The sequence below is a fragment of the Aedes albopictus genome, chromosome 2 (genome assembly GCF_035046485.1).
Source record: "Aedes albopictus strain Foshan chromosome 2, AalbF5, whole genome shotgun sequence".
NCBI classification, from domain to species: Eukaryota; Metazoa; Arthropoda; class Insecta; order Diptera; family Culicidae; genus Aedes; species Aedes albopictus.
In genome coordinates, this window is record NC_085137.1 from 436,267,051 (window position 1) to 436,285,298 (window position 18,248).

At 37.6% G+C, this 18,248-nt stretch overlaps 1 protein-coding gene across 2 annotated transcripts in view; it reads right to left on the bottom strand.

Moving 5' to 3' along the window:
• The window catches only part of LOC109406408 (protein anachronism), a 46,974-nt gene extending 30,404 nt beyond the window's left edge, over positions 1-16,570 (bottom strand). For both annotated transcript variants that reach the window (XM_029869862.2, XM_029869861.2), the window contains exon 1: positions 15,605-16,570. In XM_029869862.2, coding sequence (XP_029725722.2) covers positions 15,605-15,927 — 323 coding nt within the window. In that variant the 5' untranslated portion in view covers positions 15,928-16,570. The remainder of the gene's footprint in view (positions 1-15,604) is intronic.
• Between the last annotated feature and the right edge of the window lie 1,678 nt (positions 16,571-18,248).

Sequence of the window (18,248 nt, forward strand, 5' to 3'; positions counted from 1 at the left end):
AGAACGGAAAAAATGAAACCAACATTGCCCGGCCGGTCTGTCGGTTGCTATAAATACCGACGACTAGTTGGCCTATGGACAACCTTCCGTCTGTTCGTTCGTCGATCCGTCCGTCGGCGGTCGTTGAAGGGTGGAGGCTGGTCTGGCGCGCGCAGACTGGTAGTTCTTCACGTTTAGATGGTGGCGAAGGGGGGAAACTATCGTCTGGGGAGCTGTTGAGTAGCGTTGTCGGTCTAATCTGCACCGACGACGGTTTTGTGTGACTTCTCGTCGGCGAACAACCGTCTGCATAGGCCAGGGTTGAAGTCACTGGAGGTGTTCTACGTGGGTTGACGGTCGGGGAAGCAGAATGGAGCTGGCTACGTTCGCCGAGGGCTGAAACTATCCATTAACTAACGATGTCAAGTAGGGGGTACCCTCATTAGGATTGCATTTATGCACACGGGAGCATGCCAAAGAGTGTGAAAACTGCATACGTAAGTAGTCTCGTCTACGGCCGGCCGTGTCTGGCTATGGAACGGTGGCTGCTGCACTGATCAGATTAGTGCGACTCAGCGGCGATAGTTTTCAAAGGACGCGACACGAGACTCTCTTTGATGTTCTCATCAAGCTAAATTGCAGTTGAAAGCATCCAACCGGCATGAGTGAGCCGAATTCATCCCTCGCATAATGCAGCTTGCTACCGTTGCGTCGTTTGCGAACCGCTTCTTCCCTAAACACTCCGAGCGACCTTGACATTGGAACTGCATTTCAACGAGCCGAAACAGCTTGCATCAGAATGCAGACCACGACGTCGTCGACGACGACGTAGACGTGGATGCTGTTGATTGCACGGCGACGGCGCACGGAAGGAAGAACGCTGATTACGGTCGGGCTGACAGACGGCTGCCGCTACTCGAAAACAAAACAGAAGAAACGTAGGCCTGGGGGCCTGAAACTCACGGGTCCGTGAGGGAAGGGTAGCAGCAGACAGGGGAGCTGAAGCCCGCTAAGTATGTTAATAAGAATCACGCTGTCTAGCCATCGTCTGGTTCGGAGGGGGTTTGCTCCACATCCCGCGCACGTTTCGCGGATCCCTGCATTCTCAGTGTAGTACAGATGAACTTCAAGTATTGCGTCTTCCAGAAGTGCATATTGAGCATACATTTCTCATACGTCACCCCAGGGGAAACATCTACTTTGGAGGGATTGAATTGGACTCTCAGCAGCTCACAAGTCTCCCGAACCTCCCAAAGTTCTAAATTGTACCAATCCTCACTGTAACATCCAGGAAATCCATCCCAACTGGAAACCGCACTGTACACACCAGCCAGTTGTTGCATATCAGCTCACATACCACGCGCGACTGCAGGTCTCGCCGTTCTTGTTCCTCCCTCGGGGCCCCCCTGAACTCCTACCTGCAGACTGCATCGCCATCACCATCCAGCCAGAACCGTTTGGGTTGCGTCAAATTGAAAATAAATCACACATATCCTCAGGGAACGCCTCAACTCAACAGGCAGAGACGATAACAGTAGCGCAACAGCAGTCGCAGCAAAAACAGCAACCCCAGCTTCTTAGCAGGGGTCCAGATGCTGGAGGTGGGGTAAGATCACGCCGATGCGATGCCTGAGGAGACTGTTATGCAACTGTGATTCGAGCGCGGTATCTTCTCAAGGAATTAAGCCGCGGGCGAGGAAGGGAAGACAAGTGCTCGCGCAGACTGGAAGCAGACACGCAGATTGAGTGATTTAAATACGCAGACATGGTGATATGTGGTGCAGTATGCGCTGCGCAGCGCATGCATTTCTCGTACGGTGATGATGGTACGGTTGGATTAAGTTGATGATGCAATTGGGTATCTTCCGTGAGCCGAGGTTGATTAAGTTGTTGGCGTTTGCCTTGACAGTCAATTTGTGCGATTTAAACTTCCGTTGTTTTTCGGTAATCTTTCGGGTGCAGTTGTAACAGCACTGGACACTAATGCCTACTTCATCCTGTGATTAAGTTTTTCAGAGATAGACATGCAAAAATACGTTTTTTTAGTTTCCATCTAGAAATCGCTATATTTCTGGTGTCTTCTGGAAAATAAAATTGGACTTATCGTTAGACTATGTCCACCCTATATTTCAATATTATTGTATCGATTAATGGCTTTTTCTTTTTTGTGGGCTTCGTGGCCGAGCGGTTAGCGGCGTCAGTCGTTTAGGTGTCTCGTAAGCCTCGGAGTGTGGGTTCGATTCCCGCTCCAGTCGGGGAAAACTTTTCGTCAAACGAAAAATTCTTCACTGGGCCACTGGGTGTTATATGTATTGTCCGTTGTCTAATGTTGTAATGTTCAGTCTGTAGTGGCCGAAAGGTCGAAGACGGTGTAATTGTCTTTTTTTTTTATTATGGCACTACGTCTCCACTGGGGCTTGGCTTGCCTCGCTTCAACTTAGAGTTCTTTAAGCACTTCCACAGTTATTAATTGAAGGGCTTTCTTTGCCTACCATTGCATAAATTTATACATTGTGCGGCAAGTACAATGATACGCTATGCCCAGGGAGTCGACAGAATTTCCCGCCGAGAATCGAACCCGCCATCTCCGGATTGGCGATCCATAGCCTAAACTACTAGGCAAACTGGAGACCTATGAATTAATATATTAATAAGCTATAGCTTATCAAAATTCTTTCATAAGGAAGGAAACCTCTTCGACGAGAAGTAGTTGTAAGGAGGAAACAGCACCTTTATGAACAAATGTGCGTGGGCTCATTTCCTAAGCTGAAATATGTTATGGATGCCATCCACCAGATCAAAAACAACAAAATAGATAATCCGGATTGTATCGTTGCTGAGCTCATGGGCCGGTCAATGAAGGCATCATGAAGGTGACAAAGACTGGAACAATACGGTGGACAGCGAATTTTGCTCGATTATCCTCAGATAATGATACAGTAACGATAAACCATCGTGAACATCATCGTACTCTTAAGACAAATCGTTTGATGAACTTGTTTACAATAATTAAGTTCGCAAAGACAATTTTTCGGCGACGTCATCAGATCGATTATCGCAGACGACGTTTACGTTTCAAAACGGACATCACCTTTTTCTGCTAAAACGATACATTGTCGCTTAGCAGTCATGGTAATAATACGTGATAAGTGAACTTGTTTCATACTTTTGATTGGTTGCAAATATTGAAAACAATAGGGGAGACTGAGGAGACTTGATCCCTGGGGAGACTTGTTCCCCCCATATTTGCTCGGAATCTAAAACATTTTTCTTCTAGCATAATTTTTCCAAAACTACTCCTGGACAAACGACTATGTTTTGGCTACAAGTGATTTCGATTGTACATTGCATTATTTTTTAATGGCTGATGGTTTGTTTTCAGTCCTTCAGAAATCTTTTAGTCGACTCCGAAAAATCTCAATAACTTTGTGAAAATTAAACCAAATCATGTTAAAATTTCACAGCACATAGTTTAAATAGAATACTTCTAAACTTATTAATCCAAATAAGGCTGTTGTTAACATATTTTAATTAATTCAGCTTAGTACACACAACAGTGACATGGGGTGACTTGATCCCTCGAGGATTACACACACATTATGCATGTGAAAAATTAAGTTCTATTCGGAAGCATCTATTTACTTGGAATTCTAGTCTATTCAACGATAAAATGTGTCAGATAATTATAACTTTAGTACAAACCAAGAAAAGGGGGATCAAGTCTCCCCATTTTGAAAATACGGCATATCCTTAAATATTTAAGGAAATCTTACAATTTCAAACACTCCAAATTCATCGAAAATACAAGAAAACTCGAAAAGAAAATGAATAGGAAGACTCTGGAATAATTTTCCCTTTAAATAAACCATGTGCTCAAAGGGGGATCAAGTGTCACCCATTTTTGAAAAATACATCATAAGACATGCCTCCATAAAAACACAGTTTTGAAAACTTTAACAATAATTTAAAGGCCTTCAGTTGTGTATTAACTTGCAATAGATGTTTACCTGCCATTTTGTACGGAAATCGGATCTAGTTTTGTGTTTTTTTTTCTTGAAGTTTCAGATAAATTAACAAAAAGGGATCAAGTCTCCCCAGTCTCCCCTACTACTATGATGTATGTAATTAAAATCGTGGAAACATCCGCTGCAACTACAGATCTGTAGCGTTCGTTCCTTTTTGTAATATCCATATGGTCATAGGCATTGCTGGAGAAATCCTAGCAGGAATTCTCAGCGAAATTCTAGCAAGTATTTTTGGAGACACCTCAAAAAGATTTCATGGACGAATTTTTGGAGATATTTGTGGAGGGACCACAATGAAAATTCCTTAAGGCTTCTCTGGAGAGATTTTCTGGAGGAACCAAATAAGGAAATTATGAAGGGACCGCCATCCATTGAGAAATTTCAAGCGAAATTTCTGGCGGAACTCGCGAAGAAATCCGTGGAGATATTCAAGTAAGAATTTTCGGAGAAATCCATGGAGAAATCTCTTGACGCGTTACATTAAAATTATCTGGAGCAATTCCGACAGGCATTTCTGTAGGTAACTTTGGAAAAATCCTTGAAAGATTTTTTTAGTTTTTATTTCTGTGTATTTTAACTAATGCTAATTTTACTCTTAATCCCAGAAAGAATTACAGTGGGATTATTTTTTTATAAATCCTAGCAAGTATTCCAGAGAGAATTTCAATTGAAATTCCTGGAGGAATCCAAAGAGGAATTTCTGGGGAGAACCCAGTAAAGGAATTCTGAATATATTCCAAGGGATGGAGAAATTCTCTTGAAATTTCTGCATCCTAAATGCCTGATGTAGTTCTTCTGATACTCTTATTTGGATTCTTTCAAAGATTTCTCAAAAGATTTCGCCAGGAACTACATCTTAAGGTTCCTCCAAAAATTCCTCTTGTGATTTCTGCAGACATATCTCAAGCAATTCCTCAGGGAATACATCCATAATTTATTCAAGATTTCCCTGTTTCTTGTAAGAAACTTGTGTTTTTCCAGCAATTTTTGAAAAATATCTCAATAGTTATCAGCTAGAATTCGTCTAGTAATCACTCTTGGGAATCTTCCAAGAATTCCAGATGTATTCTCAAATGGAAATGCCTGAGGAATCACAGCAAGAATTCCTAGAGTTGTTGTGCACGGACTATAGTCTCAAGTACAGGAACAGCATTGCAAGTGAGCTTTATTTAGTTTATTTTTTTTTTTGTGTATTTTAAGTGATGCCAATTCTAGTGCTCCCAGGAGCACTGTAAACTTCGAGACTTTAAGTTGTGTGTCTATTTTTTTTTTAAGAGCCTCATGTACTTCGTCTCATGTGCTGATTATAGTGAAAAATTTGATTACAAAAACTTCCTAAATGAACGAGAATTGAAGGTTGAATCTTTGCAATGAGAGTTCTAAGTCGTATCAAAGGTCTGCCAGAGGATTCCCATCTGGATTTTTTTTTTAAAGAAATCACAGCAGAATACTTGGAGAAATTCTAACAGGGATTCATTTAGGAATATCAAGCAGATTTTCTGCAGGAAAAATAAGAGGAACTCCTGAAAGAATCCTTACAAGATTACCTGAGAAAATGCTCGGGAAATTTCTGGAGAATTTGCTAAAGAAACATAACAGTCACAATTCGTTGAGGAATTCTATCAAAAATTTCTGCAGGAATCCCGTCAAAAGCTTCTAAAAGTATACCTGGAAAAAACTGGATGAATCATAGCAGACATATCTACAATCGAGAAATATTTATGGAGATATTTTAATAAGAACTTGTAAAGGAATATTGGGGGAATTTCCTGTCGGAATACCGAAAGAAATTCTTAAAGGCATCCCCAGTGAAATTCCCAAAGAAATTTCCAAAAGGAGTTCCAAAAGGAATTCTGAAAGCAAATAACTGCAGAAATTTTTGAAGAAACCCTAAGAAGAATTCATTGCAGGTATTGCATGAAGAATACCATCAAGTTTTTATGGAGAAATCCTTAGAAACTAATTTAAAAAAAAAAATCCCTGGGGTTACAACAGAAGAATCCTCCAAAAGTATACAGGCATGCATTTCTGGATGAATTTCAAGATGAATTTCTGGAGGAACCCTTGGAGAGGGCAAGGGGAATTATTGGAGGAACCTATGGGTAAATCTCCTGAGGAGTCGCAGCAGTTTTTCACAGGAAAAAAAACTATTGAAAGAATCCCAAGAAGAAATTCTTATTTATTGAAAACAATTTATCAAAGGTATCATAAGAGAAATCTCTGAACAAATTTCCACAAGAACTACTGAATGATTTGTGACAGAAGTTCCTGTATGAGTTCCTAGAAGTTATAACATTAGAGAAATGCTGGAAAAACTTGTAATTAGAAGCCACAAAATGTTGCTAATTGACAAATTGAGAGATGAAATTTGTGAAAAAATCGCGTTCTGGTGGGATTCGAACCCACGACTCCGTATTCGCTAGACCGGCGCTTTAACCAACTAAGCCACAGAACAAGTAATGATTCTGCGGAATAGAAAGCCAAACTGACTCCGAAGCCGCACCGTGAACACTCCTATTTCCATATTTCATCTTTCAATTTGTCAATTAGCAACATTTCGTGCCTTCTAATTACACGTTTTTTTCAGTATGTTTCAGACATACCAGCAAATCTGGTAAAATGCCAGTAAAGTGGGCAATATGTATCACTGTATTAGAGAAATCCTACGAGAAATCACCAGCAGGGTATTGATAAACAATCTTAGTAAGAATTATAGCAGGCATTTCTAGATGAATATCAGCTGTACTTCCTTGAGGAATACCAGCGAGAAAGTTTGAAGTAAAAAGTATACCTTCTGAAATTGTTCCCGAAATTCCTCATATGATTCCTCCAGGGACTCTCCAATATTTCCTCCAGGAAATCTTTCTAGTCTTAGAGACAGACTCTGTTCCAGCAGGGGTGTTATACCAAAATCAAGAAGAAAAGGCAACAGTAGATGTATCAAGCAATTCCCAAAAATCACGGCAACAAAAAAATCACACTTAAGTAGAGCAAATAAAATCGAAGATTCTTCAGAAAAGCTTCAAACATTTTTTTTCTGTAACTTTGTAACATCAATTTGTCACTGAATGGCGAGATTATAAGTTCGATTGGGTTGACTTCAACCTACACAGAATAACATGTTATGCCGTGTGCAGCATACTTCTCAAGAAGCATATTAATGACCTATTAGCCTTGTCGGGGTTTTGAGAATCGTCGATTAACCCAGGGCCGGATCTAAGGGGGGGGCGGGGGGGCCCAGGCCCCGGTCCCCCACATTTTAGGGGCCCCCACAAAAACCTTTTTTGGTTGCTAACATTAGCTTTATTTTTCATATTGCTCAAGTATTGTTCGAAAATAAGGAAACATATTTTTGGTCATCTCTCCGAGGGGCCTCCACATCCGCTCGGGCCCCGGGCCCCCACAATCCTTAATCCGGGCCTGGATAAACCTTATGCCTTTTATTTTGGTTTGTTGCATGTTAATAGGGATTTTTCTGTTCACGATTTTGTGAATTTTTGTTTTTGATTCTTCTAATATTAATTGTTGAACCATCCCTACATTTTTATATTTTCTAGTGAGGTCAATTTCTTTGCCAATTTTTTGCGATGAAATATTGTAATTTTTTTCTTGTAATGTCAACTGTGATTTTGATTTTAAATGTATATTTTTTTTTTGAAATAGTTATTTATGTAACGAGTTGCAAAAAGTTTATTTTTATCAGCACGAGTCGTACATTTATTCAACGAGGCTTGCCGAGTTGGATAAATACAAATATACTATATTAACAATATAGGTCACTCTTACGATTTTTTGGCGACACCTTCTTAGTGAATGTGGTGCCACCAAGCGTCAGAAGAGGTACTACTACACACTAAATGCATGCGCTATCCGAATGACGTTTATTCTGTCGAACTGTCATTGCATCGTGGGGATGCCCATTTCTTCTGAAATAATCGATTAAACATTAATCGATTTTTTCAACTACTCAAATTAGAACAAATTTAATTCTCTCTTCTTGAACAATTTCTGGCGTATATTATCGTCGCAGCACTAAATCGAAGTCGCGACATGCGAAGTTGCAGATGAGAAGTAAATTTGAACCGATAAACGTTCATAACAGAGACTAAAATTCAGACGACCCTAATCGAACTTTCCGTCAGCGAGTTATGAACGGTATTTTATCCGGAAATTACACAAGAATTTCCTTGTGGGATCCCTTTAAGAATTGTACCCTGGATTTTTTTTTCTCCAAGATTCCTCCTGAAGCTCTTGGGGGATTCCTCATAGAAATTATTCTGGAATTATTTTAGGAACTCCTTTCGGGATTGCTTAGGGAAAGCGTTCCAGCGTTCCTCCGCCATCTTCCAACATTTTTTTATCGGGGATTACTTATCTCCATGAATAAAACGCAGTCAGTGAAATACTAGATTTGTATTAATAAGCTGAATTTTTGTATAATGAGAAAGTAAATTCTCCGTTACTGCAATAAAATGGTAACTGCAATAATGGTAACAAAAAAGGAAGTGTTTTATGACTGCTTGTGTGATTTGATGCTGTTTGGGCAAAACTTTGTGTAACTGTGTTGTTGTATTCTCATTTATTGCAACTTCAACAACATAGTTCCCCAAAGTTTTGCTCAAGCAGCATCAAACTAGGCTAATACCCCGGACAGACATGTGATTCCTGTACAACGGTACACAGTGTCAAAAATTTTTTAACAAGACTGACTTGAACTGAGAGAGTTTTCAGTATGGCACTCATTTCAAGCGCAATTTTTCAGTGATTCTTGTATCACATGTGTGTCATAAGTATAAGACTCATAATACCCATGAGTTTGCACCGTTTCAATGCAGAAACGGAGAGTTTAGCATCTCATCACAACAAACTAACTCATTACTACAAATCTAGTGTTCACTTATTCCTTCTGGGAATCCCGGAAAAAAGTACTTCTGAAGATATTCTAAATTTATGGAAATCTCGGAAGGAATCACGAAAATAATTCCTGGAGGATTTCTGATACTTCAAAGAGGGAACTTCTGAAGGAATCCTGGAAAGATCCCTCGAAAAATATTTATTAAATATTTAAAAAATCGCGTTGGAGTTGTACAAAGTCACTTCGGAATTTCTCCGGAATTCCAAAAGAAATTCCTTGAAAAATCCCAGAAGACTCGGTGGAAATTCTTAAAGGACGGAGTGAATTCCAGAAGGAACTTTTGGGAGAATACTGGTAGAAATCCCGGTTGAAATTCCTAGAAGGAGGAATTTTTGAAGGAACTTTTGGATAAATCCTTGAAACAACTCCTGGTCGTTCTTGGAAAATTTTGAAGGAGTTCCAGAAAGAACTCCGGGAGTTATTCGAAAAAAAAACTCCTGAGGGAATCGTTGAAGGAGCTCCTGCAGGAATCCAAGAAAGACTCAAAGAAACTCCTATAAGGAAATCCTATAAGGAACTTTTTGACGAATCCTAGAAGATAATTCTTGAAGATTCCTATAGAATTAATTCTTTAAGAAACATCAGAAGAAATTGCTGGAGTAATTTTAGTAGGAACTCCTCGAAAGAACTTCTGGGGAAATTTAAGAAAAAAAACTTCAAATCGATCTCTGAAGGCACACCAGGAGAAATTTCAAAAAGAGCTCCTGAATGAATCTCAGAAAAAAAAAAACTCTTGAAGGAAACCAAGGAGAATGACATATCCTTTTCTAATCGGAAAATCCGCATATGTATATCCGTTCCTAACCGTCGATAACCGCTGCTAACTGAGCCGCAGGTGCAGTTAACGACGGTTAGTAACGGATAAATGCGGATTTTTCCGGTTAGCAAAGGAAAAGAGAAAACTGAGAAGGAACTTCCGTTAGAAAATCAGAAGGAATTCAGAAAGAACATCTGAAGGAATGCCTGACTAAATTTATGGAGGATTATCTCTCTGCAGCAGGCAAATTCGCCAAAATATTTTTACTAACTGAAGTTCACCCAGAAGCCCGTGACTGTATATTTCAAAATAATTAGCTTTGCAAGGATTTTGCGACGATCGTGCAAATGTTCAATCTTTGACAGCACAATGTTCACACATCCAACAACAAAGTCGATTAGTCCGGAATAAAACAATCAGTATTCGAATAAACTCACAGTTTACTTCGGAAGAGCAACGAAATTATTCGAAAATAAATTTGGCGGGTTCTATTCTCAGGTCCGGTCCCGGAGCTCATTTTTTGTAAGCACGGAACGCTCAAACGTTGAAATTATTAAGTTCGTGCACCGGTCCATTAGCTTGTGCACCCTTGGATTCAATGTCTTGCACTCTGCCACAAGAAATTTGACGTGCACTTGGTTGGTGATCTTCCGGATTTTTTGTAAGCTATCCAATCCGATGTATGTATGTCAGCGTGGACATTAAGAAAGATGATATTAAAAGCCATTGTCAAAGGAAAATAGCAACCACCAGGGCAAAATATAAGTTTATTTTGAGGGTGAAAATTTTAAATTTCGTAGTGAAACGATTTCGGTGACGTTACAATGAGGGAGCATTCAAATTATTCTACAGATGTATTCGTAGATGTCATCTAATGAAATATTATTTTGTTTGTGTATATTGTAAATCGATTATTTATTAATCGATTATTTGGGAACAAAAAACTTTGACACCCCTATCATCTTTTTTCCAGAAATGTCACCTTGCACGGTGAACAAAAATTGATCAAAATACAATTATTGACTTTTTCTGACAACAGGTGGTGCTGTAATCATTCGTAAACGGCGTCTCCATGTCGTTGTATGTGAAAACACGAAGTGACCTATATTGTTAATATAGTATATTTGATAAATACGAAAAGTGCTGAAAATCAAATTTTGCAACGAGTTCCATACAACATTTTATGCAATGATATTTGTCATTATGCAACCCATTCATAAGCAACTCAAATGGGTTGCATTATAAACATTATGCAACTTTTTTTCATTATGCCACTAATTTTAGTTGCATAATGAACCGGCACGGAAAAGTAGGTCATTATGATACTGAAATGAGTAGTATAAAATAGAAATTATGATACTGAATTGCATAAATGTTATTTACGATATAATTTTCGGAATTTTTTTTTCAAACTATTTTAAATTGCATTGATTGCTAGATTTGAGGAAAATTTAGTAATATCTTTATTATTTGAATTTACTGCAAAAGAAATAAAATCATGTAAATGGCTACCAACACATCATTTTTTTACGATTTTTAGAAAATGTAAAAAGGCTTTGTAAAACACCAAAAACAATTTTGAGATATGAATAACAGTTCAAAGTATCGGCCAAAATAATCAAGTTTACATTACCAGGAAATAAAAATTTCAAATATTTTCAAACTATACCTCGTCTGGCGGGATTGGGTGTTATATCAAAGGCAAAGTACAATAAAACAGAACCTTGTCAGAATTTGAGAACACTGAAAGATCTTTTTTAGAAGCTTCTCTTGATTTTATAAAAAAATACTTTCAAAATTCTAAAAATTAAATACAAATGTTTCATGTATTCTATTTTATCTATTGAGTTTCCTATTCTATTAAATTAACCAGAGCACTGAGGAGCCGTTAATGAATTGCATAGGCTTAGTCCTGTTAATAAGTTGGTTAACGCAACCTACAGTATCGGACAATAAAAATGCACCAAAGCCGTTTTCCCATACAAACTAGTCAACTTTAGATTACCATATCTCAATTACTTCTCAACCGATTGTTTTCATTTTTCTGTGACGAACTACAAAACATTCCAATTTTCAAAAACTATTGAAAAAGTTCAGTGATAACTATTGTTACAAAAGTTACAGATAGGTTGAATTTTGACAATAAAAATGCACCAAGACAAAAATATGTATATAAAAAAATGTTGAAGTCAAATCATGTTGGTCTTTTTAGCAAACTTATTCGTCATCACACAAGAAACATATTTGCCGAAGACACCATAATGATATGACGTAACCATTTTTTGCTATAACATTTTTTGTCTTGGTGCATTTTTATTGTCAAAATTCAACCTATCTGTAACTTTTGTAACAATAGTTATCACTGAACTTTCTCAACAGTTTTTGAAAATTGAAATGTTTTGTAGTTCGTCACAGAAAAATGAAAACAATCGGTTGAGAAGTAATTGAGATATGGTAATCTAAAGTTGACTAGTTTGTATGGGAAAACGGCTTTGGTGCATTTTTATTGTCCGATACTGTATCTAGTGAATTGGGGAGACATGAGTTTAAATTCCATCAGAACTATGTGAATTATTTTTCTGATATTTTCATTTCAACTCGTCCATTTTCAGCACATTTGTATCTATGAACTTCAGGCTTAATGTATGTCTGAAAAAAAAAATATTATCGTTCCTGGCTTACGCAATCTGCATCTTTTTGAAATCATACATTTACAAAATATCAAAGCTAGTGTCTTGGACAAGTGTCGGTTTATAAGTAGTTGTTAGGGATGGTTAGGTTACAACAACCCTTGGGGAATTGTTCTTTTTTGATCCATACACTTTATTTATGTTCAGAGCTGTGAAATATCAGCTTTGCCAGTTGACTACTGATATTACACCACCGTCACCAGCACTATCAAGTCCCGGACTCTAGATCCCTATCATTTCAGCTGATATATTTTGATAGTTTTAGCCAAAGCCAAAACACTTTAATGACTAACATACGATACTAGTAATATTTTACTGCATTTAGAAATTTCATCCTGGTAGATTTTCACTTGGATTTTTGAACAATCTTCAAAGATAGCCTATTGATGATATCCAAACAACATCACAGTCAGTCCATTTCTGACCAAAGTTCACACTATTCAAATTTCAATCAATTTTCGAAAAGATGTGCAAAGTCTTTTATATTTTCAAAGAGATTACATATATAGAACTATTTTCTTTGTTTTGAGGTATCAAACTATGTTTGTTTGATTTTTTGTTTATTACCACGGAGTCAATATTATTAATAGATTTTCTGAATTTTCCATAATTTCTAAAATATTGTTGTTTATTATCACGTTTTTAACGCATCCCATCACTAGTCAAAGTATTGATTTAGTTTTTTTTATTTTGTTTCTCAAACCGTATATTTTTGTATAACAAATGTTAGTGTAGTACAAATTTAATTACTTTATGAAGTTATTTTTGGCCTTCAAAATTTGTGATAGTTCCAGCCTTTCAGATATTTTTTTTTTTTTGCATTTTATGTTGTATACTTATACTCTTGTTCATTTATCTTTTAAGTTGTGGATTACAAAATGCTATACATAACATGTTGCACAAAATTTCGACCTCCGTTTCTGAAAGAATCCATCAAAACCTGCAAATTACTTTTAGGGTTTTGCAATTTAGTTTTTTCTACTTTCACATTTCAGGAAAAATCTGGGTTTAGAAGATTATATCTTATGAATAATAGTAAATTTCACAATGCTCTCTTCAGATGAACCATTCATGACTCCAAACTACATTCCTTTTACATTTAATTTGGGACCTGTTTTTTTTTTTTTTTTGGTGTTTGTAAAGTAGAAAAATATTTGAAATGTCAATATTCTTGACTTTCTCCAATGAAACACAACGCAATGTCGCAAACCAGACCTCGACGCATTCACAAAAGTTGTGTCTTTGTGGTGTCATGGAAATTCAATGAGAAATATTTTATATTTTACAAGATATAATCGTTTGAAATCAACCTGAAGCCTAAAACTAAGTGGAACCTAAATTTCGAAAAACTAGCGAAACACCAAAGGGGTATTTTCAGAAACTGATGTCAACATTATATTGCACAGAATTCTGCTGTTGTCATATTCGATTTGGATTCTGTAGCCCTGAAGCATTAAATAAATGAACCCTTTCTGTGACTTTTGCAATTCACCGTCGGCAATTGACCAGTGAGCATCTGGTTTATTGACAATGTCTTGCACCTAAAACCGACAGGTAAATTATACATATTCAGATTTTCACCCACAGTAGGTGATTCATCGCAAATGCAAACACACAGAGTTCAACCTGCAGGAAGAAAAATTCGCGTGTGACCTGCTTTTGTTTGCACTTAGTCGTCGTCGTCGTCGCCGCCGCCGGCCGGGTGCAGTTACCTTGAAGTAGCGCATCTTCTCAACATCCGAGAGCGAATTAATCGTTGTGGAAGCACACGGAGACAAATTTTCCTTTTTTTCATTTGCTGTGCGTTTTTTCCTTACACCCAATCCCATTATTTTTCAAGTTGTCAACAGTACCAACACCGATTATTAATACGGAGCAATTTATCACATTGTGTTCACTGTTTGCTGCATTTTAAAGCTTGAGAAGCATCACAAGCGCAGTGGATCTAAAAATATCGGAACCAATGGTTGGCTGCGATTGGTTGTAAGAATTTATCGCGATCTTTGATTTTTTCGACTAGTTTGAACCTGAGGGAAGATAAACTCTAACTTATCAGATAACTGATAAGCAGCCCAAAGCTACCGAAAAAAAATATACCAATAAAATTATATATTATTTACAAAAAATGTTGGATGCATTTCAACCTTTTTGAAATATAGAGTATCAAAACCGTAATTAAGACTGGAATCGAGATATATTTTTAATTTAGTCACAGTATTCAAAAGCTAATATTATTAGCTTGTAAAAAATCAAGAGGTGTAAAGCATTAATAAAGCTTTTTAGCCCTCTCAAGACAGACGAGTCATTTGCTTCTCACTGAAATATTCCAAGGCATCTGGGATGGCAAACAACCGCTACTTGTTTACGAGTTAAGAAGAATTAACAACATGAGCAACAATAATCATTTTTTATTTTCTTGAAAATAAACCCAATATGTTCCAATCCTGATAATCTCGATTTTTGTTAATTGACTTTTTTCCTACAGTTTTTAAGAAATGTCCTTAACCACTTAGACCATTTTCCTTTTTTTTTTTAACTTTTTAAACTTTTGGTGTTAAGAGATCGGAATTCCCACTTTCGTACGAAATATCAAAAATATTGACATTATTTGCATCGTTTGCATGTGTTTTTAGAGATTCTTCATTTTAAATGATTGCAAGCAAACTCAAAGGGTAGTAAATCTCTTCTGTACTGTTTTTATTTTTATCAGAGAGAAAGAATTTAAAAGAAAGTCACTTAAGGCGAAACTGGAAGCATTTCCTCACTTTTTGGTTTTTAATTTTTTATTAAATAACGATGCAATATTTTCAAAATCGGTTTTCGTGCACATGTAGAGTATGGATCAAGGTATCTTCTGAATTTTTGTTGTAGTGGAAAATGTTTTTCGTTTTTGCAGAAACCATTTTTGAACAAAATTTTACAAAAAAATGGTTTCTGCGAAAACGTAAAACATTTTCCACTACAACAAAAATTCAGAAGATACCTTGATCCATACTCTACATGTGCACGAAAACCGATTTTGAAAATATTGCTTCGTTATTTAATAAAAAATCAAAAACCAAAAAAATGAGAAAATGCTTCCAGTTTCGCCTTAAGAGAGGCATCCTTTTAGAATGTTTCGCTAAACTAGCTAACTAGGTAAGATAATTTGTTATCTCGTATTCAGCAGATACTCTCAAATTATTTCTTAGTGAAGATAATACTCCCTGGCCTACACATAAAAGAGCACAGTACTTACTTTTTCCGAATCTGCACGTGGCTGGAAATGTTCGGCTCGCTGGCACTTTGCTTGATGGCCATCGGGGCCCCGGCGCGTTGCATGTTCTTCTGGGCGGCCGCCGCCCGCAGCAATTGCTGCTGCAGCTTGACCGCCGTAATGTTGATCTGATTCCGGAGCAGATCGACCCGCTCACTTTCGGTCAAATTGTCAAAATCGAGCACCTTGGACTCGGGCAGAACCATCTCTTCCATGGTCACATCGGACGCGTACGGGGCACCCCGGACCGCCCCGTAGTTCCAGAAACACGATATCACCAACAGCAGTAGGATCTTCATTTTCATTGCGCACGGTTCGACCACACTGATCAATCGTTTATCGTTCTACACTTGTTCAACCTTCAGTTCAGTTGCACTTGTTACCACTAAAAATCTCTTCCGGACACATCCGGATTCACACCAATAAGTCTTTCTTCAAAAAAATCTTCACTTCAATCCAGATACCTTCTTCCACCAATCGCAGAAAACACTTTTCCAAAAATCTTCGACAAGTCACCCAATGTTCTCCAACTTTCAGCGAAAAAAAGAGAATTCTCGGCTGCTACCAACTACTGGACACTTGCGTTGTCAAGAGCTAGTTACGAAGTGATTTCTGACCAAGGAGGTATTATATTTATACGGGACCCCGAGTGGGCCCACCAACACATTCACTCGAGACACGTATAGGCGGTAGGCATGTGGAGCTAACCAGCCAGCCAGCCAACCAACCAACCGGAGCACCACCTTCGACGAAGGCAACGACGGCGACGACGTTGGTTGGCGCTCATGAATATTGTAAGAAGGTGTGCTGCTACTGCTCCTCAAGTGAAAATAAAATATGGAAAACGGCTGATTTTCGCGCGCCTCTTGCTCCAACCTGTGTAGCGGGAGAGAAAAGTGCGAGGCGCGAGAATTTTCATCTACCGTCGGGGAAGCCGGTTTTGGTCGGTTCGCTATCTATGCAGGCGCCTAACGTTTACTTTTAGTATTCAAATTTATGCTTTTGATTTACTCGAAGTTGTGTTATCAGGGAAGATGTCCCTTATAATTAGAATAGCGTGCGGTGTTTGCGAGATTGATCGATGATCTGCGTTTCAGATTAGGTGTCAATCATTCTAAACGTACACATTTTACGATCATGTATTCATGATCGCCGAATTCATGAATCTTACAATGTTTTTGCTTTACTACAGACAGATACACGTGTTACCTCTTTCTGCGTTGCGTTGTCTGGCAACACATCTCATCTGAAGCAGAGCTTGCTTCTCAGATCAGTGTTCTTTTCAGTCAGCTTTCCCATAGTTATTGATTTAAAACTGTTTGCCAATCAACCGTTTTTGAAGCAGTGTACAATATGAAACAAATGAGAGTATACTCTGTGATCTGAAACAAGAATGTTTAAGTTATTCAGCCAAAGTTTCTAAAATGTTATAAAACATAGAAATTTTTTAGCATTCGAATTCGCGACAACTGAAAATATCAGGTGGTGAAGCTATTGATTACTTATCTATAGTCTTTCTAACAAAAATTTCAGGCTTCACCTTTTATTCTTAGAAATTTCTCCTTTGAACCTTTCGGAGCTGGATTGTTTCACGTCTGGTACAAAAGGGTTCGTAGAGTTAATTTGTACGTAGTTCCAATAAAATACTGTCATGGCGTCAGATCGAATATTCGATACATCTATTAGGTATGAGAGAATAGGCTACAAGCTGAGCTGAGAAATATAAGTCATGTCAGTTGACTACTGATAGTACATTACCGTCACAGTCACTGTAAACCGATCAGTGTAAAAAAATCGAAGATCCGAAGTGAAGATTGATATTCTCATTGTTTCATTCGTGTTTCGCCACATTCATTGTCAGCTACATGCCTATCTTTTCTATTCCATTCAACTCATTCTGTCATGAGTATTTTCAAATGTTAAAATGTCCCATTTCTGTCAGCAGATGCAAAATTCGACTTAATGAACGATTGGAGCAAATATTTAGTATTCCAATTAATTACAATACCCAAGTTTTGTGGTGATTTGATGTGCAATCGGTAATTATGGTCTAACTTTGTTTTTCAGTGAAAACTGAGACAGAAAAATGAATAAATAAGTGAGAATATTCATTCCCCAAAATGAATTTAATGTTCATCCCCATCCCTCAGTTTAGAATTTTGAATTGCGTTGGATTGCAAGTTTCATTTTTGTGTTAGATGTACTATTTTTACTTGTAAACTTTTCTCTAGGAGTATTCACTTAACAGATTAAATTACTGTGTATAGTACAATGGAGTAATAGATAACCTGAACCAGTATGCACACTGGGGATTAAAATTTCCTTGACAAAACTCAAGCTTTGAAAGCAACCAACACTGCGAAAAAATGGAAACCTGCCAGATAAAACACGATTACAGGATTGACTGATGGACCAACAACAATTATGAAACCGTCATCTAGGTTGGGAAAATGTTATCCACTAGGGTAACAGGGCACAATGTATGTTATGTGTTGGATATGTCCGTATGTGATGTCCGTTTTATTACACATTTGTAGTGTTCCACTGCAGTGTTATATTTTCAATATGTACTATAAGTGCTTTATTTACTTTCGTAATAGTTGATTGTACTCATTGAAAATAAAAA